The sequence below is a fragment of the Artemia sp. Qi Xiang Cuo genome, chromosome 4, assembly GCF_049724085.1.
Source record: "Artemia sp. Qi Xiang Cuo chromosome 4, ASM4972408v1, whole genome shotgun sequence".
In the NCBI taxonomy this organism is placed as follows: Eukaryota; Metazoa; Arthropoda; class Branchiopoda; order Anostraca; family Artemiidae; genus Artemia; species Artemia sp. Qi Xiang Cuo.
In genome coordinates, this window is record NC_142797.1 from 81450972 (window position 1) to 81474722 (window position 23751).

A 23751-nucleotide genomic window follows, 5' to 3' on the forward strand; every position below is an offset into this window, starting at 1 on the left:
CATATTTTCTATCTGGAAATCAACTACGCTGAACAAAATGGCTATTTCAAAATTTTGATTGGATGTGTTTGGGGAAATCATGGGTGTGGGGGGGGACTAGTTGCACTCCAATGACTTTTGACTATTAAAAAGGGCACTAGCCCTTTAATTTCTAGTCGAATGAGCCTGTTTTGACGTTTCTACGACAACGCCTTCTATGAAAACCTTTTATGTCCCCAGGGCATAACTTAAAACCCTTGCCCTGAGGGTTGTGGGGGAGTGTCCTCCACAAAAATAAATTTTCTATGATGAAATCAACTACGCTGAACAAATTGGCTATCTGAAAATTTTGATTGGATGTGTTTGGGGAAATGATGGGCGTGGGGGGGGGGAAGGGGGCTAGTTACACTCCAATCACTTTCGACTATTAAAAAGGGCACTAGCCCTTTAATTTCCAATCGAATGAGCATGTTTTGAAGTTTCTACGACAACGCCTTCTATAAAAACCTTATATGCCCCCAGGGCATAACTTAAAACCCTTGCCCTGAGGGTTTTGGCGGAGTATCCTCCTCAAAAATATATTTTCTATCTGGAAATCAACTACGCTGAATATAATGGCTATCTCAAAATTTTGATAAGACGTGTTTGGGGGAATGAGGGGCGTGGGGGGGGGGCTAATTGCCCTCCAATCAGTTTCGACTATTAAAAAGGGCACTAGTCCTTTAATTTCCAATCGAATGAGCATATTTTGAAGTTTCTACGACAACACCTTCTATAAAAAACCTCATATGCCCCCAGGGCATAACTTAAAACCCTTGCCCTAAGGGTTGTGGGGGAGTGTCCTCCTCAAAAATATATTTTCTATCTGGAAATCAACTACGCTGAACAAAATGGCTATCTGAAAATTTTGATTGGATGTGTTCGGGGAAATGATGGGCGTGGGGGAGAGAGGGGGCTAGTTACACTCCAATCACTTTCGACTATTAAAAAAGAAACTAGCTATTTAATTTCCAATCGAATGAGCATGTTTTGAAGTTTCTACGACAACGCCTTCTATAAAAACCTTATATGCCCCCAGGGCATAACTTAAAACCCTTGCCCTGAGGGTTTTGAGGTAGTATCCTCCTCAAAAATATATTTTCTATCTGGAAAGCAACTACGCTGAACAAAATGGCTATCTCAAAATTTTGATTGGATGTGTTTGGGGGAATGATGGGCTATGGGAGGGGGGCTAGTTGCACTCCATTCATTTTCGACTATTAAAAAGGGCACTAGAACTCTCAATTTCCAATCGAATGAGCCCCCTATGAAGCTTCTACGACGACCCCTTCCATATGAAGTGCCTCTGGGAAAAAAAATATTAAACATTGGAGCCGTATGGCCTTTACTATAGGCAACGCTACAGCGTTGCCTCTGAAATCCAAGTTGAATTTTATCCGATAAAGATTTTTTGTCACACTACAATGTTAAATTAAATTCAAAGTGCTTTGGATTAAAAGGAGGTTACGGAAAGAACTGGTTTTGACTTTCACCGTATACTTGCAGCTCAATTTGAAGCGTTCATTGAATTGGCACTGTCTTTAACTGATTAACAGGTAGTTTTAATAATTAGGGTGATCCTAAGGAAATGTCCACTTCGGCTATTTAGATTTTTAACTTTTAACATTTCTGGTGGAAAAGTAAGCCAATTCTTAAAATATAAAATGAGAATGTTAGCTTTTTTCTTAACCATGTCAACGAAGATAGAGGAAAAAAATTCTTCAAGATGTTCGTTGAACCAATTCGAAATTATTATTCATTTTTATAATTTGGTCCCTTAGAAACAGAACAATATTAATTGCTCATTCAATTAGGGCCTTCGGAAGCTTTCGTTTTTGAAATTATCCCCCTCTCACAAACCAATCAAGCCCCCTACCTAAAAAAAATTAGATATCGCTGTATTAGAAAAATGCAGAAATAAATAGGTTCATTATGATTGTAAAAACTACTTTTGTTTTACTAATTAAAAATCAACGACTAATTTAAATATGACCGTATAAAATATGGCCTAATTTAAACAATGGCCATATTGTCTCCTGTACCAAATGATTTTTAATGCTGGGGTTGTTCCAGACCTATTCTGCACTGGGGTAATTACTCCTGTATTAAAGCAGGGAAAAGACGAGGGGCAGTGTTCTTCTTACCGCCCGATAACTGTCGCGCCTATACTGTGCAAGTTATTTGAATTGCTTGTTGTAAATGGGCTTAGTGCTATATGTAACACGCCGGATAACCAATTTGGTTTCAAGAAAAAAATTAGTAGAGAACACGCGCGTTATTTGATTGCTAATTTGTTGATTGACGCCGATGATTCAAATGAGACTGCATTTTGCTGGTCATGATGTCAACCGCGCGTTTGACTTCGGTTTGCACTCTCAGATATTGTTGTCGGCCTGGAAACGTGGTGTGAATAAGTCTATTATACGTGCAATGAGAAATATGTATAGTAATTTAACAGCGCATGTAAATGTAACTTATGTTGATGCTCTAACCCATCTTATAGTCTTAAACCTGTAATGAAGGGAATACGCCAAGGAGCACTTACTTCCCTACCGCTTTTCAATAATAGTGTTCTTTCATTGCAAGAACTGGTTCAGTCTACATGTATCTTTAGAGGTCTCAATGTTTTACTGATTTATTATGCCGACGACATTTTGAGCGCGAGTAGAACACTTGTAGGCATCGAAGAGCTTTTCCGTGTTTTGAGTAAGGAGTATGGTAACATAGGTCTTTCTTTCAATCAAGAGAAGTTCTCGTATTTAATAGCCGTGTTAAATATAGTATACCAGTTGATGTTATTTTCGGTATTTCTACGATTAAGTCTTCGTCTAAGATTATGTACCTCGGCCTTCCAATTTGTAGCGATCTTAAAGAAACCCGCGATTGCCTTGTTTCGTTGTTCGCTGTAAAGACACGCAGAGCTTATGGAATTCTTGTTTCAATGAAGTGCCACTTTAACCGTTTTCTACTTGCAAGAGTGTATAATGCTTTTGTTTGGCCATATGTGCTAGCCCTATCTCCGTTTTGGAAAATATTTACCTCGTCTCATCACCTCAATGTTCGGTCGATTTTCTACAGATATGGCAAGTATCTGCTTCGTCTTCCAGTTTGGATGAGGAATTCGAATATATCTCTGAAGTATGGTATAGCCGACCCGCTTATTGCTGTACTGAATCGCCGTGTTCGATTTGCAAAGGCGTTTGAACCAAGCCTCTTTTCATTATATGTTGCAATAACTTAAATTTGTCTTTTTTTGTTCGTCGTAGGAATCTTGTTTTTCTGTAGTTGAGTATTCTTTGGATATTTTGTTGTTATTTGATGTTACTTTTTTTTTATTTTCTTGTACTTCATTTACAACATTTTGTATGTTTAATAATTGGTAATAAAATAATAATAATAATAATAATTAGAAAAAAAAACAGAAATGAATATGTTCATTATGATTGTAAGAACAACTTTTGTTTTACTAATTAAAATTTCATGGCTAATTTAAATATCAGCTTTAATCAAAGTACTTCAAATTCCAATTTATTTCATATAATTTTTGTTTTCTTAAATTATTTTTTTAGTTTTTGTACAAAAATAAATAAAAAACAAACAGAAATTAAATTTAAAAAAAACATGATGCATTATAAAACATCATGATTGTAAATTATGAATCATTATGATTGTAAAAACTACTTTTGTTTTACTAATTAAACATTTGTGGCTAATTTAAATATGGCTGTATGAAATATGGCCTAATTTAACCGTATTAGAAAATTTTAGAAATAAATATGTTCATTGTGATAGTAAAAGCTACCTTTGTTTTACTAACTAAAGATTTATGGCAAATTTAAATATCAGCTCTAATTTAAGTACTTTAAGCATCAATTTATGTCATTCTAATTTTTGTTTTGTTTTTCCTTTTTTACACAAATGAATAAAAACGAACAATTAAAAAAAACAGTTTTTCTTGAACAAAAGTAAAGAGCGAAAATATGTCTTCAGCGGAGTAAAAAGAAAACTACACGATAATTAGTAATCAACTAAAAGTTAAAAGAAGCAACTTAATAAAAATGAAATCAATAATGAAGTTATAACTTACAAAAAATAAAACCAATATTCAACTCAAACTAAAAACGAACAGAAAATACTAAATAATTGAACGAGGAAGTTGTCTGTCTTGTACCCCAATTAAATAAAAAAACGAGTTTTTTAAACTGAAAGTAAGGAGCGATATTAAAACTTAAAACGAACAGAAATTATTCCGTATATGAAAGGGGATGTCCCCTCCTCAACGCCTCGCTCTTTACACTAAAGTTTTTTAATGTTTTAAAAAATAAAGCTGTGAGAAAGAATAACTTTAGCGTAAAGAGCGAGGCGTTGAGGAGGGGACAGCCCCTTTCATATACGGAATAATTTCTCTGCGTTTTAAGTTTTAATGTCGCTCCTTACTTTCAGTTTAAAAAACTTTTTTTTTATTTGATTTTTGAACGTTTTTGAATAAATGCAGGTGGTGATCTTGGCTCACCGTACATGAATAATTAAAACAAAATTTGTATTTTACTTTTATTTGGTTAAATGGCTTCCTCGAAACTTGTTTAATCCTATTGACGAACGTTTTTATTAGCAATAAATATACGTAACTTACGAATTAACTTTCGTAACGAACTTCTATATTCATATATTTTTAATACGTATATTAGGGGGTTCGACCCCTTGTCAACACCTTGCTCTTTAAGTTAAAGTTCGAATTTTGTTCCAATTCTTTAAAAATGACCGCTTAATCACAAAGGCCGTTAATTAGAATAAATAGCTCTTATGAAAGTACTAAAAAATCTTTGGCTTAAAGACCGAGGTATTGACTAGGGGGTGAACCCAATCATATATTTAATATTTTCTGTTCGTTTAAAGTTTTGATGTTGCTGCTGTTGCAGTTGAAAAACTTGTTTTTTATATTTAATTTCTGATCTTTTTTTTTAAAAATGCTGGGAAGTCCGGCGTCCCCTTCATAGCAATGTCCCTTCCCCCATGAAAACTTCCTTAATGAAAAGATCCTCCCACAAAACCCCCGACCCCCCCCCCCACTACCAGGAAAAATCTCCCCTGAAAACGTCTGTATACTTCCCAATTACCAATACCATATGTTAACATTGGGTAAAGTTCATAACTTTCAGACCTCCCCCGAGACCTTCGGGGTTCATCCTAAAAGACATACTTATAATATTTTCGAACATGCTGAACAAAATGGCTATCTCAAAATTTTGATCGGGTGACTTTGGGAAAAAAAGAGCGTGGGAGGGGGCCTAGTTGCCCTCCATTTTTTGGTCACTTAAAAAGAGCACAAGAACTTTTAATTTCCATTCCAATGTGCCCTACCACGATATTCTAGGACCAGTGGGTCGATACGATCATCCCTGGGGAAAAGAAAAAAAAAACAAACAAATAAACACGCATCCGTGATCTTTATTCTGGCAAAAAATGCAAAATTCCAAATTTTTGTAGATAAGAGCTTGAAACCACTACAGTAGGGTTTTCTAATATACGGAATATGATGCTGTGAATTTCATTAAAGTTCTATAACTTTTAGGGGGTCTTTCTCCCTTTTTTCTAAAATAGCCAAATTTTCTCAGGCGCTTAACTTTTGATGGGTACGACTAAACTTGATGAAAATCTTGATGAATTGAGCCGGGTCGCTCCTTACTTACAGTTCGTTACCACGAACTGTTTGATTATAACTTTTTTAAACAGTTATTATAAGAGTTTTAAGCAGTTATAACAGTATAAGAGATAGAACACTTAAAAGAAACGGATATTAGACTTAATAAAAAAAATAAATAAATAAAAAAAAAAAAAATAATGAATTTAGAATATACCCAAAATAAAATTGATATTGTAATCAAACTTAAAACGAACAGAAATTACTAGATATATGAAGTGGGAAATTTTCCCCCTTGCACTCCAATCATAGCGCGACTGTTATACGCGCTTTACTGACAGCAATAAATATTTCAAGTAATTTTTCTTTTATAATTATAACATTGGAAAATAAGTAGAGTAGCGAAAGTTCTCAAATTTGTTGCGATTACATTTTCTAATATCAATCTAGTTTCCTTAGACTTATATGCACTAAAGTTCCATTAATATTTCTTTATTCCCAGCTAAATTCTTTAAAATGTGTAAAAGAGCCGAATACATTCGTTTTTGCAAAACTTCACTGCAAAGAATAAAATGGATTTCTTCAAAAACATAAGCTATTAATTCTCTAAAGGTAATTGAGGCACCATTGCTCTATATGTTTAGAAGAAATAAAACTAAATAAGAATATTGAGATAAAACTGTTTCCTTTAAATTGAAAATTTTCTTTGATGTGGTCTTTATTGCTATTGGAATTTTAGTTTTTAATTATTAAATTTTTAATTAAAAAGTAAACATAAAATGAATTTAGTTTTAATTTGTTACAACATTAACCACAACGCAATAAAGAAAATGACGTCCCAGGAAAAAATAATTTTTACAAAAAAATGGTGCTTTCTTTCGTTTCTCTCGTTTTACAGAATCTAAACTGTATTTCATTGAAAACAATATGTATTGTGAACAGTATAGTTTCTCTATGGCTAATCTAGGATTATTTTTAAGGGAGATTCTATCATTTTTTGAGGGGTGTGTTGGAGCTATCATTATTTGGACCTTTGAGTGAGGGGATGGGGGGGGGGCTGAAACACAATAACACACGTCTCTCCGGATGTATTGTTTTGGGTGTTTGTTCGAGGGGGCTTACAAAAAAAACTTCTTATGATTTTTTTAGGGGCGTGTTAAAGAAAAAAAACTTTACAGAACGTATCAAAATTTATTTATATGCATTTTGTAACCATTTTATTTTGTGACTAAGATTGGACCTTTGAGTGAGGGGATGGGGGGAAGGGCTGAAACATAATAAAACACGTCACTCCGGATGCATTGTTTTGGGTGTTTTGTTGGAGGAATCTTACAAAAAAAAATTGCAATGATTTTTTGAGGGGTATGTTAAAAAAAAAAAAATTTACAGAACGTATCAAAATTTATTTATATACATTTTTGTAGCCATTTTATTTTATGACTAAATTTGGATCTTTGAGTGAGGGGATGGGGGGGGGGCTGAAACACAATAACACACTTCACTCCGGATGCATTGGTTTGGGTGTTGTGTTTGAGGGGGCTTACAAAAAAAAAATTCTATGATTTTCTTAGGGGTGTGTTATAAAAAAAATTTACAGATATTATCGAAATTTATTCATTTGTATTTTTGTAGCCATTTTATTTTATGACTAAAATTGGACCTTTGAGTGAGGGGATGGGTGGGGGGCTGAAACACAATAACACACGTCACTCCGGATGCATTGTTTTGGGTGTTGTGTTCGAGGGGGCTTACAAAAACAAATCTTTCTATGATCTTTTTAAAGGTGTGTTAAAAAAAAAAATTACAGATCTTATCAAAATTTATGCATATGCATTTTTGTAGCCATTTTATTTTATGACTAAAATTGGACCTTTGAGTGAGGGGATGGGTGGGGCACAGAAACAAAATATCATACGTCACTCCGGGTGCATTGTTTTTGGTGTTTTGTTCGAGGGGGGCTTAAAAAAAACTTCCTATGATTTTTTGAGGGGTGTGTTAAAAAATCTTTACGGAACGTATCAAAATTTATTTATATGCATTTTTGTAGCCACTTTATTTTATGACTAAAATTGGACATTTGAGTGAGGAGATGGGGGGGGCTGAAACAAAATAACACACGTCACTGGATGCATTATTTTGGGTGTTTTGTTCGAGGGTGCTTAAAAAAAAAAACTTGCTATGATTTTTTGAGTGGTATATTAAAAAAAAAAATTTACAGAACGTATCAAAATTTATTTATATGCATTTTTGTAGCCATTTCATTTTGTGACTAAAATTGGACCTTTGAAAGAGGGAATGGGGGAGGAAGGGCTGAAATACAATAAATCACGTCACTTCGGATGGATTGTTTTGGGTGTTTTGTTCGAGGAAGCTTAAAAAAAAACTTGCAACGATTTTTTGAGGGGTGTCTTAAAAAAAAAACTTTACAGAACGTATCAAAATTAATTTAAATGCATTTTTGTAGTCATTTTATTTTATGACTAAAATTGGACTTTTGATTGACGGAATGGGGGGGGGGGCTTTAACAAAATAACACACGTCACTCCGGATGCACTGTTTTGGCTGTTTTGTTCGAGGGGGCTTACAAAAAAACTTGCTATGATTTTTTGAGGGGTGTGTAGAAAAAACTTTACAGAACATATCAAAATTTATTTAAATGCATTTTTGTAGCCATTTTATTTTATGACTAAAATTGTACCTTTGAGTGAGGGGATGAGGGGGAGGGTGTGGAAACACAATAACACACGTCACTCCGGGTGTATTGTTTTGGGTGTTTTGTTCGAGGACGCTTATAAAAAAAACTTTTTTGAGTTGTATGTTAAAAAAAAACTTTACCGAACGTATCAAAATTTATTTATATGCATTTTTGTAGCCTTTTCATTTTATGGGTAAAATTGGACCTTTGAGTGAAGGGATGGGGGAGGGACTGAAACACAACAATACTCGTCACTCCGTTTGCATTTCTTTGGGTGCTTTGTTCCAGGAGGCTTACAAAAAAAATTTAACAAAATGAATCGACATTAGTTTATTTGCATTTTCGTAGCTTTTTACGAGTAGAATTTAACCTTCAGGTGAGGGGGGGGGATGATCTGCAGCCAGGTAACCACTTTACTGTAAATACAGCCTTGAGTTTTTTTGTTTTTTTTTTTACAAGAAGTCCATTTTTGAAATTGCTTAATATATATATATATATATATATATATATATATATATATATATATATATATATATATATATATATATATATATATATATATATATATATATATATATATATATATATATATATATATATATATATATATATATATATATATATATATATATATATATATATATATTGATCAAACTGATATGCAGGAGAAAACTGATAGACAAGAGAAAGATTGGCAGGACAAATAAATGAGAGAATCCTTGGGAAAAGAGACTGGGAAAGCATAAAGAAACTACATACACATAAATAAGAGTTTGTAGCATTTTGTCGTAAGAAGTTTATTAGTTTATACTAGTTTATTCACCAATAAATACAGATTTGAAATACAATACTCTTAATACCCCTCGAAAAGCTCCATGGCCAGGGATACAAGGGGGATACAACAACAACAACAAAATCAATATAAGCACAACTGAAAAAAAACTCTACGCTGACGAAACAATCGATTTACCTAAGGAAAATATATATATATATATAAATATATATATATATATATATATATATATATATATATATATATATATATATATATATATATATATATATATATATATATATATATATATATATATATATATATATATATATATATATATATATATATATATATATATATATATATATATATATATATATATATATATATATATATATATATATATATATATATATATATATATATATATATTGAAATATTAACGGAACTTAAGTGCATATCAGTCTGATGAAACTAGACTAGCGTTAGAAAATGTAACCACAACAAATTCGAGAACTATCGCTACTCTACTTATTTTTCAGTGTTTTAATGATAAAAGACAAATTACTGAAAACATGTCTTGCTTTCAGTAAAGCTCGTAAAACTGTTACGCTATGATTGGAGTGCAAGGGGGAATTTTCCAATTAATAATTCTAGTAATTTCTGTTCGTTTAGAGTTTGATTAGAATATCAATTTTATTTTGGGTACATTCTAAGTTTATTATTGTTTTTTTTTTTTTTTTACTTTTTATTAAGTCTAATATCCGTTTATTCTAAATTTTTTATATCTTATACCGTTTTAACTGTTTAAATATTATAATAACTGCTTTAAAAAAAAAAAATTATAATTCGTATACAAGACAGACAACTTCCTTGTTCAATTATTAAGTAATTTCGGTTTGTTTTGAGGTTGAGCTGAATATTATTTTTAATTTTTGTAACTTATAAGCTCATTATTGATTTCATTTTTATTAAGTTGTTTCTTTTAACTTTTAGTTGATTATTAATTATAATTTCAATTATTTTTTTTACTCTGCTGAAGACATATTTTCGCTCTTTATCCCCAGATCATCAAGTGATCCTAATGAAAATCACACCATCCGATTCAGCATATCAGAGAACCGTTATGTAGAGGTTTCAAGCTCCTATATACAAAAAAGGTGAAATTTTGCATTTTGTACCAGAAGAAATATCACAGAGGCATGTTTTTTTGTTTTTTTTTCCCCAGGGGTGATTGTATCAAATTAGTGATCCTAGAGGATCGAGAGAGGGCTCATTTGATGGGGAATCCAAAGCTCTAGTGCCCTTTTTAAGTGACCAAGAACATTGGAGGCCATCTAGCCCCCTCTCACGACCCATTTCTCAACAAAGTTGCCCAATCAAAATTTTGAAATAGCCACTTTGTTCAGCATCGTCGAAAGATCTAATAACTAGCTTTTGTCTTTGAAGATGACTTGACCCCCCACAGTCCCCGAGGGAAGGGATGCAATTTATGGACTTTACCCATTCTTTACATATGGTATTAGTTATTGGGAAGTATACAGATAATTTCAGGGGGATATTTTTCTGGGGGGGGGGAGAAGGTTACATGTGAAGATCTTTCCATGGAGGAATATTTCGTGGGGGAAGGGGACTCTCCGTGTAGGATGAGCTGGATTTCCCGGAATTATTTATAAAACAATCATAAATCTAATAAAAAACAGGTTTTTTTCAACTGGAGCAAAGGAGCAACAATAAAACTAAAAACCAATAGAAATCATTACGCAAATGAGGGGGTTGCCCCCTCCTCGGTGCCTCGTTCTTTACGCTAAGGTTTTTTAGAACTTCTAAAAATACTTATTATTCTAATTAAACGGCCCTTGTGTTTCAGGAGTCATTCTTAAACAATTGGAACGGAAAGTCAAACTTTAGCGTAAAGAGCGATGTTTTGAGGAGGGGACAACTCCCCTCACATACGTAATAATTTTTGTTCGTTTTAAGTTTTAATGTTGCTCCTTGCTTTCAGTTGAATTTTTTTTTTTTATTTAATAGCCCTAGAAAGCGGGATTGGACCACATTTTCGTACAGCTTGCTGCTTTAGATACGGTCAGTCAGTCGGGACCCAAAACAATCCTTTGGCAGTTTGTCTGGAAACTATCCAGTAAATCCTCCCTGGTTTTTGGAATGCCCAGGCTTCAGAACCATACTTGAACATCGTCATCATTATAGCTTCCAATATTCTAAACTTGGTCCTTAAACTTATCTTCCTATTCTTTCAAACTTTTTCCAACTCAGAAAGAAACACACTAGACCTCAAAACAGCATGTGCAAGCAGGTTGTCACAAAGGCGTATGAGCAATTTCATAGGGACAATTTGGAATAAAGGGAAATAATATGTAACCATACGGTAAAATGTGAGTACTACTACTACTATTACTGCTACTACTACTACCACTACAACTACTGCTACTACAACTACAACTACCACTACTACTACTGCTACTATTACTACTACTATAACTACTACTACTACTGCTACTACTACTACAACAACTACTACTACCATTTCTAACAATACCACTACTAATACTACTACTAATACTTCTACTACTACCACTAGTGGCAATACGACTACTACTTCTACTACTACTACTACTACTGCTATTACTACTACTACTACAACTGCTGTTACTACTACTACTACTACTATTACTGCTGCTACTACTACTACTGCAATTATTACTACTACTACTAGTGATAATGCTACTTCTACTACTACTACTACTACTTACTACTACTATTACTACTACTACTATTAGTACTACTCCTGATATTACTACTACTACTACTACTACTAATACTACTACTACTACTACTACTACGAATCATAGGCAGCGCAATAGCGCTGCCTAAGTATAGAACGATGTGGACACAATGTATTATTTATTTATATTTTTTTTTGTTTTATGTTTTCTTTTAGACCAGGGCACTTCGTATCCAAGGAGTTGTCGTAGAAACTTCGAAAAAGGCGCATTCGATTATAAATTGAAAGAGCTAATGCCCTTTTTAATAGTCAAAAGTGATTGGAGGGCAACTAACACCCCTTCCACACCCACCATTTCCCCATACACATTGAATCAAAATTTTGAGATAGCCATTTTGTGCACCATAGATGGAAGATCCGGAAGTTATGTCTTTGAGGATGACGCTCCCCCACAGCCCTCAGGACAAGTGTTTTGAGTTATGCTCTGGGGGCATATAAGGTTTTTATAGAAAGCGTTGTCATAGAAACTTCAAAAAGGACTTATTCGATTTGAAATTGAAAGGGTTAGTGCCATTTTTAATAGTCGAATGTGATTGAAGAGCAACTAACCCTCCTCTGACGCCCACCATTTCCCCAAGCATATCCAATCAAAATTTTGAGATAGGCATTTTGTTCAACATAGTTGAAAGGTTTGGAAATTGTGTCATTGAGGGTGACACTCCCCAACAGCCCTCAGGGAAAGGGTTGTCAGTTATGACCTGGGGGCACATAAGATTTTTATAGAAAGCGTTGTCATAGAAACTTCATAAGGGGCTCACTCAATTGGAAATTGAAAGAGCTAGTGCCCTTTTTAAATAGTTGATTCAAAATTCTATCCATTCTAGATTCTCCAGAATATAAATAGCAGGCCAAACTATAAATTATTAAATAAAAACGGAAAAGATTCAGACTTTTATTTTCGTTTTCCCTAAAAAAGATTATGTCAATATAAAAAGAACAGAAATTAATCAAAATAACGTTTTCCACAAAATAAGTTTTTTTTTTAAAGTGAAGAACTCCATTAAACCAAAAATGAACAAAAAAAGAATCAAATAATCTACCAAGCATACAACTTCCACAAATGAGAATCAATAAATAAATTATACCCACAAAACGAACAAAAATCAAATAAATAACAGATCCAAACTCAAAACGAGCAGAAATTAATACGAGTAGGGTTCAAAACCCCCTATGCTTTCTAAAAGCCAGAATATAATTTGTACTTTACTGAAAAAAAAATCCAATGACTGTGCATTGTCAGTTTAATATACATATGCTTTTATTTATTCTTGAAAATATTAATCAATTTTTGATTTCTTAACGTTATAAAAGTGAAAACATTTTAAAAAATGTTTCAGTAAAGTACAAATTATATTCTGGCTTTTAGAAATTATAGGGGTTTTGAACCCTACTCATATTAATTTCTGCTCGTTTTGAGTTTGAATCTGTAATTTATTTTAATTCTTGTTCGTTTTGGGTATGATTTATTTATTGATACTGAAGTGTGGAAGTTGTATGCTTGGTAGATCATTTGATTCTATTTTCGTTCATTTTCAGTTTAATGAAGTTCTTTACTTTTATTTGAAAAACTTATTTGGGGAAAACAGTTTCTTTAATTAATATCACTAATTATCACTGTCTATTAAAAGTACTTATCCCTATATTATTGCTGTCTAATAAAAGGGTTTAGCCCAATTTTTATCACTGCCTAGTTAAAGGATTTATCCCTTTTTGAACTTTTATTCATCTTCATGGAAAGACAGTTTAGTCTTCAAAATTATCTACTACTACTACTACTACTACTACTACTACTACTACTACTACTGGTGTTGCTACTGCTACTATTATGAAAACTAAGGTTATAAGGATTAAACTTTCAGTGAATGTTGATGGGGGATGTTGAAATAAATCAAAACACATTATGTTAATAAATATATCAGGAACGGCTTAGGGTATTAAGTTGAGACTTACAGGGAATGTTGAGAGGGATGGTAAACTAACAAGAAGGCACTATGTGCATGCTACTTATGTTACTACTACTAGCACTAACACTGCTACTATTACTACTAGTACTTCTTTTTCTAAGGCTAAGGGTATTAAGGTGAAACTCTCAGAAATTTTGAAGGGTATGTTGAACCAAATCAAAGAACATTATTTTCAAGCAGGTTAGCAAATTGGTTTATCAGCAATATCCCATGGACGGCTTAAAGTATTAAGTTGAAACCTTCACAGCATGTTGAAGGGGATGTTGAACTAATCAAAAGGCACTATGTGCATAACAATATTGCTACTAATACTACTACCGCTACTACTGTTGCTAGTAGTAGTAGTATTAAGATTGCTACTACTATTGATGCTAAGGGTATTAAATTGAAAATTTTGATCGGATGATTCTGGGTAAAAAAAGGGGGAAGGGTCCTAGTTGCCCTCCAATTTTTTTGGTCAAATAAAAAGTGCAATAGAACTTTAAAGTTTTGTTCTTATGAGCCCTCTCTCGATATTCTAGGACCACTGGGTCGAGACAATTAACCCTAGAAAAAAAATAAACACGCATCTGTGATCTTTCTTGCAGCAAAAAATTAAAAATTACACATTTTTGTAGATAGGAGCTTGAAACGTATACAGTAGGGTTCTCTGATACACTGAATCTGATGGCGTGATTATAAGATCACTTGACTTCTAGCGGCTGTTTTCTCCTTTTTTTAAAAATCAGGAAAATTTTCTCAGGCTTGTAATCTTTGATTATTAAGGCTAAACTTAATTAAATATATATTTGAAATCAAACAGTTCGTGGTAACGAACTGTAAGTAAGGAGCGACCCGGCTGAATGGTAACCGAAACTCTAGAAAACGGGTTTTTGATACCAATAGATATATCAAAAGAATCAGATTTCAATGCTGATTTTAAATATATGACTTTCATCAAGTTTAGTGCTACCTATCAAAAGTTAAGTGCCTGACAAAATCATATTCAGCGTATCAGAGAGCCCTACTGTAGAGTTTTCAAGCTCCTATCTACAAATATGTGGAATTTTACATTTTTTGCCAAAAGAATGATCACGGGTGAGTGTTTATTTGTTTGTTTTTTTGTTTTTTTTTCCCCTGGGTGAATTGCATTGACACAGTAGTCCTAGAAGATCGTGAGATGACTCGTTCGAACGTGAATTAAGTTCTAGTTTTGTATTTAAGCAACCAAAAAATGGCGGGCACCTAGGTTCCCTCCAATGCTTTTGTTTTCCCAAAAGTCACCCGATCAAAATTTTAAGATAGCCATTTTGTTCAGCATGGTCGAAAATATTAAAAATATGTCTTTTAGGTTGACTTAATCCCCCGAAGTTCCCAGAGATAGGGCTAAAAGTTATGAACTTTACCCAATGTTAACATATAGTATTGGTTATTGGGAAGTATACAGAAGTTTTCAGGAGGTTTTTTTTTATCGTTGTGGGAGGGAAGGGGGGGTCGGTGGTTATGTTGGAGGATCTGTTCATGAAGGAAGTATTCATGGGAGAAGGGAAATTGCCATGAAGGGGGCGCCGGACTTGCCAGCATTATTTATTGGTTATTGGGAAGTATACAACCATTTTCAGGAAGGATTTTTTCTGGAGGGGGGGGGCTAGAGGAGGGGGTTACTCTGGAGAATATTTCCGTGGAGGATGTTTCTTTGGGGTAAGGGACATTTCTATGAAGGGGGCGCCGGATTTCCAACAATAATTTAAAAAACGATCAGAAATTAAATAAAAAAAAACAAGTTTTTTCAACTGAAATGTAAGAAGGAATATTAGAACTTAAAACGAACAGAAATTATAACGTATGTGAGGGGGTTCTCCCCCAAGTCAATACTTCGCTCTTTACGCTACAGTTTTTTTTTAGTGCTTTCAAAAGAGCTATCTATTCTAATTAAACGGTCTTTGCGATTCAGGGGTTTGTGAATCAAATTTTTTTTTAACTTTTAACGTAAAGAGCGTGGTATTGACTAAGGGAGAACCCCCTCGTATACGTAATAACATATACGTAATAAAAAAAAACAATAAAAAAACAAGCGATACGGCTCGATAGTAATCGAAACTTTTAAAAACGGAATTTTGATGTCACTAAATGTATAAAAAGAATGTGTTTATAGTGCTGATTCTTAATATATAAATTTTATTAAGTTTAGTATTACTCATCAAAGGCTACGAGCCTGAGAAAATTTACTCGATTTTTTAAAGAGGGGGGAAACACCCCCTACAAGTGAAAGAATTTTAATGAAAATCGCACCGTCAGATTTAGCCTATCAGACAACCCTATTACGTAAGTTTCAAGCTCATATCTGCAAAAATCTGCAACTTTGTATTTTTTTGCCAGAAGAAAAATATACGAATATAGAAGTTAGTTACGTAAGTTAATTTGTAAAGACATCCATTTAGCAAAAGAAAAGTAAAATTTGTATGCAAATAAAAGCTGCATTAACTAAAAAACGATCAGAAATTAAATAAAAAAAACAAGTTTTTTAAACTGAAAGTAAGGAGCGACATTAAAACTTAAAACGAACAGAAATTATTCCGTATATGAAAGGGGCTGTCCCCTCCTCAACCCCTCGCTCTTTACGCTAACGTTTGACTCTGTCTCACAACTTTATTTTTTAAAACAATAAAAAACTTTAGCGTAAAGAGCGAGGCGTTGAGGAAGGGACAGACCCTTTCATATACGGAATAATTTCTGTTCGTTATAAGTTTTAATGTCGCTCCTTACTTTCAGTTTAAAAAACTTGTTTTTTTTATTTAATCAGCATAAAAAGCAAATTCTTTTGATATATCTATTGGTGCAAGAATTCCGTTTTTTTAATTTTCGGTTACTATTTTGGCGGGTCGCTCCTTACTTAGAGTTCGTTACCACGAACTGTTTGATCTAGTATATTTAGTCATTAAAGTATTGGAAGGATTTATGTTGGAGTAAAGAGCAACCTAATGAGACATTAATTCTTCATCTGTTCTTTAAAACTTTTTGGCAAAGTTTCTTACCATCCTCAGCATCTAAGCTTCTTTTGCAGCTGGCAGATTTGCTTCGGCAGGTAGAGGCCACTGATGAATTTTGACAGGGGTTTGATTCTGGATACCCTAAAAAAATATTTTTTTAAATATATAAGGTGGAATATATAATGAGCATCTATAACAAGGGGGGTATTTTAATTGAAGATGCCTTTTTTCGAGATTCTTATTAAAAAAAATTGAAAAACCGACAACTTCTACCCCACCCCTATATTTTCAAAACTGAATTTTACATCCCCCCCCCCTCATATGTTTGTGAATTGAAGGCACTGAGTTGGCAAAGTTTATAGTTACAGAATATAATTTAAAAAGGTCACTGGCCTTACGAAACTTGACGGCCCTAGTATCTGCATTTAGTTTTATCTACCAATCCCTACTTTCCCTCATTCTTTGAATCTTAAATAATTCTGGCTCAGGTTGATAGAGTTGATAAATATGAGATATAAGAGAGGTAAACACATCTAAGAAGTTTCCATATGGGAAACTATAAACTATGTATGTTAAACATTTTAGGAGAGTAGTGGGGATCTCGTTATTAGACCTAGTTCACGCAAGATATATATATATATATATATATATATATATATATATATATATATATATATATATATATATATATATATATATATATATATATATATATATATATATATATATACTAGGCCCTCTTCTTGGATCTATGGTTAATTCTAGTTGCAATTATCACACTACTATTGATTTTTGTGATAAAATCATGCCTCTCTCTCTTCAAATAGTTGCTTTAATGTATTTTGTTTGAATGTACGTGGGATACGAGATAAGTGGGATAGTCTGAAATCATATTTGTGGTCTGATAATTCTTGCCCTTTTGATGTAATTGGTTTAACAGAAACATGGTTATCTGATAGTGATAATTTAACAGCTTATGATATGCATGGTTATATTGCTATTCATGTCCCTAGAATGGTAACAAAGTGCTCAGGGGGCATTTCTTTATTTATAAAATCTGATATTAAATTCAGTAGACGGTATGACCTTGAATCCTTATTTACTCCAGCAGTGTCTAATAGTAGGACTGTTTGTTCTCTTGTCATTGATCTGAAAAGCCAGTTTGCATGTGATACTGTTTGTTTGTTTTATAAGACCCCTCCTTTTCCAACACATCTGTTCTGTGATTTGCTTGATCAGCTTTCTGGTGCAGTGACTTTCTCTAAAAAAACGTATTTGTGTTTTGGGAGATTTTAATTGTAATATGTTAAATGTTGGATAAAGTTATGAATGTGACCATCTCTTTGATGTGCTTTCCTCTTCTGGGCTACTTCCTTCAATTTTTTTTCCTTCTAGTGTTGATCCTACAAGAAATTCTGCCACTTTGATAGATAATATTTTCATTTCTCATTCTCTAAAATTGAAGTTTACTTCTGGTCTTGTTTTCACTGATCTGTCTGATCACTTCCCTATTTATCTATCACTTTTTGTACCTAAAACTGAAATTGCTGTGAATAAGCAAGGTGAGTCTTCTTTTACAACTTTTACAGACAAAGAAATTTCTAAATCATCTTTTAGTATTCAGAGCAATAAATGGTCTATTGTTCTGGAAGCCAATGACGTTGAATGTGCAACAAGTTCATGTTTGTGTCGAATTGGAACTCTGTTGGATAAGCATTTTCCTCTGAGGAAGAGACCAAGGAATTCTACACCCAAATGCCCATGGATGTCCATAGGTCTGATTAATGCTACACATATGAAGGCGTCTCTGTTCTAGGTTGCATGTAAAAGTAAAACACAGGATGATCTTTTGAAGTATAAACATTATAAAAATGTACTTACGACTTCAGTACGTGCAGCCAAAATGCTTTATTTTTCGCTTCGAATTGATGAGTGTAAGGAGAACTTGCGTAAGTTTTGAACTGTAGTTAATGAAGCTACTTCTTGCAGGAAACTCAAACAGTCCCCCCCCCATGTCATTAAAGGAATGCTGATGGATCTATTGTGGATAACAAATTTTCAGCAAATGCCTTCAATTTGTATTTCACCACTCTTCCTTCAGTTCCCATTCAACCCAAGAATAGAGTAAGTAGTTTTTCCATAGCAGAAAAGTAATTTTTCCTTTCCCCATGCAGTGATATTGAGATTTATAGTATTATCTCCCAGCTTCCAAGTAACCGTTCAGTTGATGGTTTTGGTTTGAGCAATAATGTTCTTAAAAAAATTGGTCAGTTTGTTTCTAACCCCATCTCACACATAACTAACCTCTCTCTTTCTTCTGGTGTTTTCCCTCATTTATTTAAAGTTGCTAATGTTTTACCTTTACATAAAAAAGGTGATTCATCTCTAATTTCAAATTATAGACCCATTTCTCTTCTTCCTGTCATACCTAAGGTTGTTGAAAGAGTAGTGTATTGTAGACTCTTTTCATTTGTTTTTAGTACTAACACGACTGCAGGAAATTCTCTCATAACTAACCATCAGTATGGTTTTCGTCCCACTTTCTCTGCCTCGTATGTACTCTCAGATGCAACAGAGTTTGTGCGTGTTAATCTGGACATAGGGCTTGTGTGTTTTGGGTCTATTTCTTGACTTTTCAAAGGCCTTTGATATGGTTGACCACTCTGTTCTTTTGTCTAAACTATCTTCATTTGGAGTACATGGAGTCCCACTAGAATGGTTAAGGTCTTATGTGTCGGGAAGATCTCAGTATGTTTTGGTTACTGGTATTTCTTCATCTACTTTGCCTAAATTGAAGGGTGTCCCACAAGGCTCTGTGCTTGGACCACTTTTGTTTTTAATTTGCATTAATGATCTCGTTGATGGTCTTCATCCCCTTGTGCACCCTATTCTTTTTGGTGATGACAGTAACTTTTTCTTTGCTGCAGTAGACCTGCCATCTGCCACTTCCCTAGTTCAAGGTCTTCTTGATAAAGTAAAAGATTGGTGCTGGTCAAATGGTATGACTCTCAACAGCAAAAGAGTGCCATTGTACACTTCAGGACCCCTTATCGTATGAGAGATGTAAGGGAGCCAATCATCCTGACTTATGGGAATGATGTTATACCGCAAGCTGCTATGGTGAAATTTCTTGGTGTGTATCTTGACTGTTTTCTCTCTTTTAAGCCTCATATAACTCACACCCGTTCCTTCATCTTCCGCCACTCTTCAATGTTGCACCGGGTTAACTCATTTCTTCCCCCAGATGTTATGCTTTCTCTTTATTATGCTTTTATATTTCCTTACATTTCTTATTGCTGCTCTGTCTGGGGTAATACTAATAAATCTCTTTTCTGCTCACTTCAAAGAGCCCAAAATAGGGCAGTGAAGGCTACTTTTCTTCTCCCTCGGCTTTACCCTTCCTCTGATCTTTATAATGATACTGGAATAGCTCCGCTGGATCGCATTGTGAGTAAAAGTAATCTTTATTTAGTGCATTTTGCTTTTCTAGGTACGCTTCCATCGCCTCTACAGCAATTTTTTTCACGGACAGACTCAGGTAGGTACTCTACTTTTTTACGTAGTTCTTCTCGTAGATTTATTTTGCCCAAATATTCATCTACAGCAGCCCAGAGGTCTCCTGTTTATAAATCAATTCAATTATGGAATTCAATCTCACCGGATGTCCCGTTATTTCTGTCTGCAAAGGCAGTTATTCGTCGTGTATTTCCAGTTTAGTACTTTCTCTCTCCTTCGTTTATTTTCCCTGTTTTCTCTTTTCCTAGTGTTTCTCCTTTTTTTTTTTTGTGTTTTTTTTTTTGTGTGGGGGTGGGTTAGTTTTTTTTACTGTATGGTATTTTTTATTCTCTTTAATCTTTATTTCATATATATTGTTTGATTTAGAGTAACATTTATGGTTGTTTTAGTACTTTATTGTTGTGTTGTAAGGCCCACAACAAGCCAAGCTTCTTGGGCCAAATAATTTTTCTTTATGTTTGTAATACAGTTTAGTATTAATAAAATAATTGATTGATGATTGATTGATTGATTGATATATATATATATATATATATATATATATATATATATATATATATATATATATATATATATATATATATATATATATATATATATATATATATATATATATGTATATACATATATATATATATATATATATATATATATACATATTATATAATAAATATACATATAAATATACATATTATATAATAAATATATATATAAATATACAAATTCCCTAATTATCTTCTTCTTATATATATATTTATTCTGAAAGAATATTATGTGCCAAGTTATCTTCTTAGCAAGAATAATAATTTATTTATGACCCGTTATACAAATGCTTAGGAAAAGTGGAGTAAAATGAAAACTGAAAGAAAAATGAAAGTAAAATGTGGAGTAAAATGAAAACTGAAAGAATTAATACTTATGTTCCCAGGTCTCGCATAAAAAAAAACAAAGTGTGACTAACATTTCCAAATGATTTATCAGGTTATTTTTTTTATTATGACTGCTGATCACTTTAGGGCAATTAATAGAAAACTATTTAATTAGCTTCAAAAATAAATTTTTGCGGCTATTTCAATGCAAATTTGAAATTTATAAGATTAATTTTTCACTTGCACCTCTTTTTACATTTCTAATATAATTTTAAGAATAAAATATATATGGCTATCCTCATCAGATCATTAGAAGAGTGAAGGCGGTGGTGGGGTAAACCTTCTAAAAATGTCCACAGATACTGTTGCGGAGTTTAAATTTTGCTTTTGTTTGCGCTTTGTTCGCATTAAATTGTTTCCAGTTTCGTGAACCTTGGGTGATCTGTTGGAAAGGTGAAAAAACTAGCCTTCTCTCTTAAATTTGATTAAAGTAAATGAATTTTAGTTATACCCTATCTAAACCTTAAAAAAAAAATTAGTCTGTTTTCACTTTCTTCTGTTTGTAACTGACAAACCTGAGGGTAACTTAAAATTCTTAGTTTAAAGTCTATAAGTATGAAACGAAAATGCAGTAAAAAGTTTTAAGATTAGATGGCATAATAATCATAATCTTTTCTTGGAGTGCAATCTAGTTTCTCAGGGTATTAAGTCACAGCTAAAATAAGAAGTGATAATTGAAGAACATATATTTTCAAAACTTGTCGAAGAGACTGATGAATCAAAATGAGATTATAAATACTTAAAACACAAAATGAAATTTAAATGTATTTTCTAGGGGTTCATTCAAAAGTTATATTTAGGGAAAAAGGCTTGGAGTAGCAACAATTCAAAAACTGTAAGAAGAGAATTTTTACCAGAAAGAGCTTAGTTTTTTTGAACGATTTCATATGCTTTTTTGTGCTAAAATAGTTACTTTCTCAGGCTTTTTTGATGTCTTTTGAAATTCAAGGGGTAATAATATTCTGGAGTTTCTCTAGATATTTTCTATCACTGAGATTAGTTATTCTTTTTCTAAGATATTTTTCTTTGCCCACCTTGACCTTTAGATAAACTCAAAGAAACCGAAAGTTCTTGACCAAAACTTCACAAGACATATTCAACTCACTCTTTATAGTCTCCCATTTTAAAATGTTCACAGCTTCGTCTATCTGGGATCTGAGATGGATTCGAAGGGAAGATGCTATCAAGATGTCAACAAAAGAATATATAGAGATCAAACAGTGTTTGCCCAACTCAGCAAGCATCTTTGAACTCGTCGAGAGATTAGCTTATGAACAAAGATAAGCGTTTGTAAGTCAACAGTGAGAGGAGTTCTTCTCTATGATGTCAAATTCTGACCCATCAAAACAGTTCAGGACGTACTCTGGAAATCTTCGAGCATCTTAGCTTGCGTTCAAATTTTGCGCATCCGGTTCTCAGACTAGATACTGAATGATCAAATCTGATGACGTTGTTACATCATCGACAGAATCTCAGGAATCATCAAGTTCCGCTGGCTTGACGACTCTTTACGTGGCCCTGACGATCACCTCATTAAACAAATGCTGCTCGCTGAACCCCTACGAACGAGGCTTAGAAAACAAGGAGGACAGTTAAAAAATTGGTGGATGCTAGTTAAACATGATCTGAAGCCAGCTGGAGGTTTTTGCAAACAGGTGGGACAATCTGGCTGAGGCTTGCCGAAGAGCTGGCACAAGACCGGTCATCATGGGAGACCATCATTCAGAAACTTTGTTTAGATGCCGAGTGAAGCGGAAACTCCTGTCCTGCTGCAATTACAAACACAAGTAAGATATTTTATCGCTCGGGTAAGCAGCAATGAGATAGAACCTTAAATTTAGTTTTAATACTCCATAGAATCTGAGTGTATATATTTATGAGAACTAATAAAGTTCTCATATTGAGAATCTCACTTATATTCCCTCTGTTCAAGCAAGAAAACCCAAAGCTACAAAAAGGGAATCTAACATTAAGTTTAATTTATTTCGAAGAACTAAATTTATCAAATTTCAGATAACAATAAAAAAACGCTTTTCTAGCTAATGTAAGCTTAAAAAGTTGTTTAACAATAAGTTATCTTTATTCTAAAGGAATGATAAAATATGTGATGCGGGTAATGCTTTTCTTCTTCTTTTTCGTATTTTAACATTGACTTGGTGACATTGACATTTTAATATAACATTTTCGTCTTTGACTTGGTGGGCTGCCTAAGTTCAAGAAAGTGCTTTATTGATTTTGGGCTAGCCTCTCTATTGATCAAATAGATCAATCAATAGGAACCCTATTGATCAACCCAGCCAGTAAACCAACATGCCTACCAATTTCAAAGAAAATACTTTTTTGCATGTTGATCAATGATCTGTATAACCCAGGTACCGATCTCCTAATTCTCCGCCTTTGCCCGGGAATGCTGTGCGTGGTTGAGGGCTACCAAGGAATAA

General features: G+C 33.4%; 1 protein-coding gene across 1 annotated transcript in view; it reads right to left on the reverse strand.

Moving 5' to 3' along the window:
* The window catches only part of LOC148953503 (uncharacterized), a 146229-nt gene that overhangs the window by 65235 nt on the left and 57243 nt on the right, over positions 1–23751 (reverse strand). The window contains exon 7 of the mRNA XM_089088573.1: positions 16911–17006. Coding sequence (XP_088944699.1) covers positions 16911–17006 — 96 coding nt within the window. The remainder of the gene's footprint in view (positions 1–16910; positions 17007–23751) is intronic.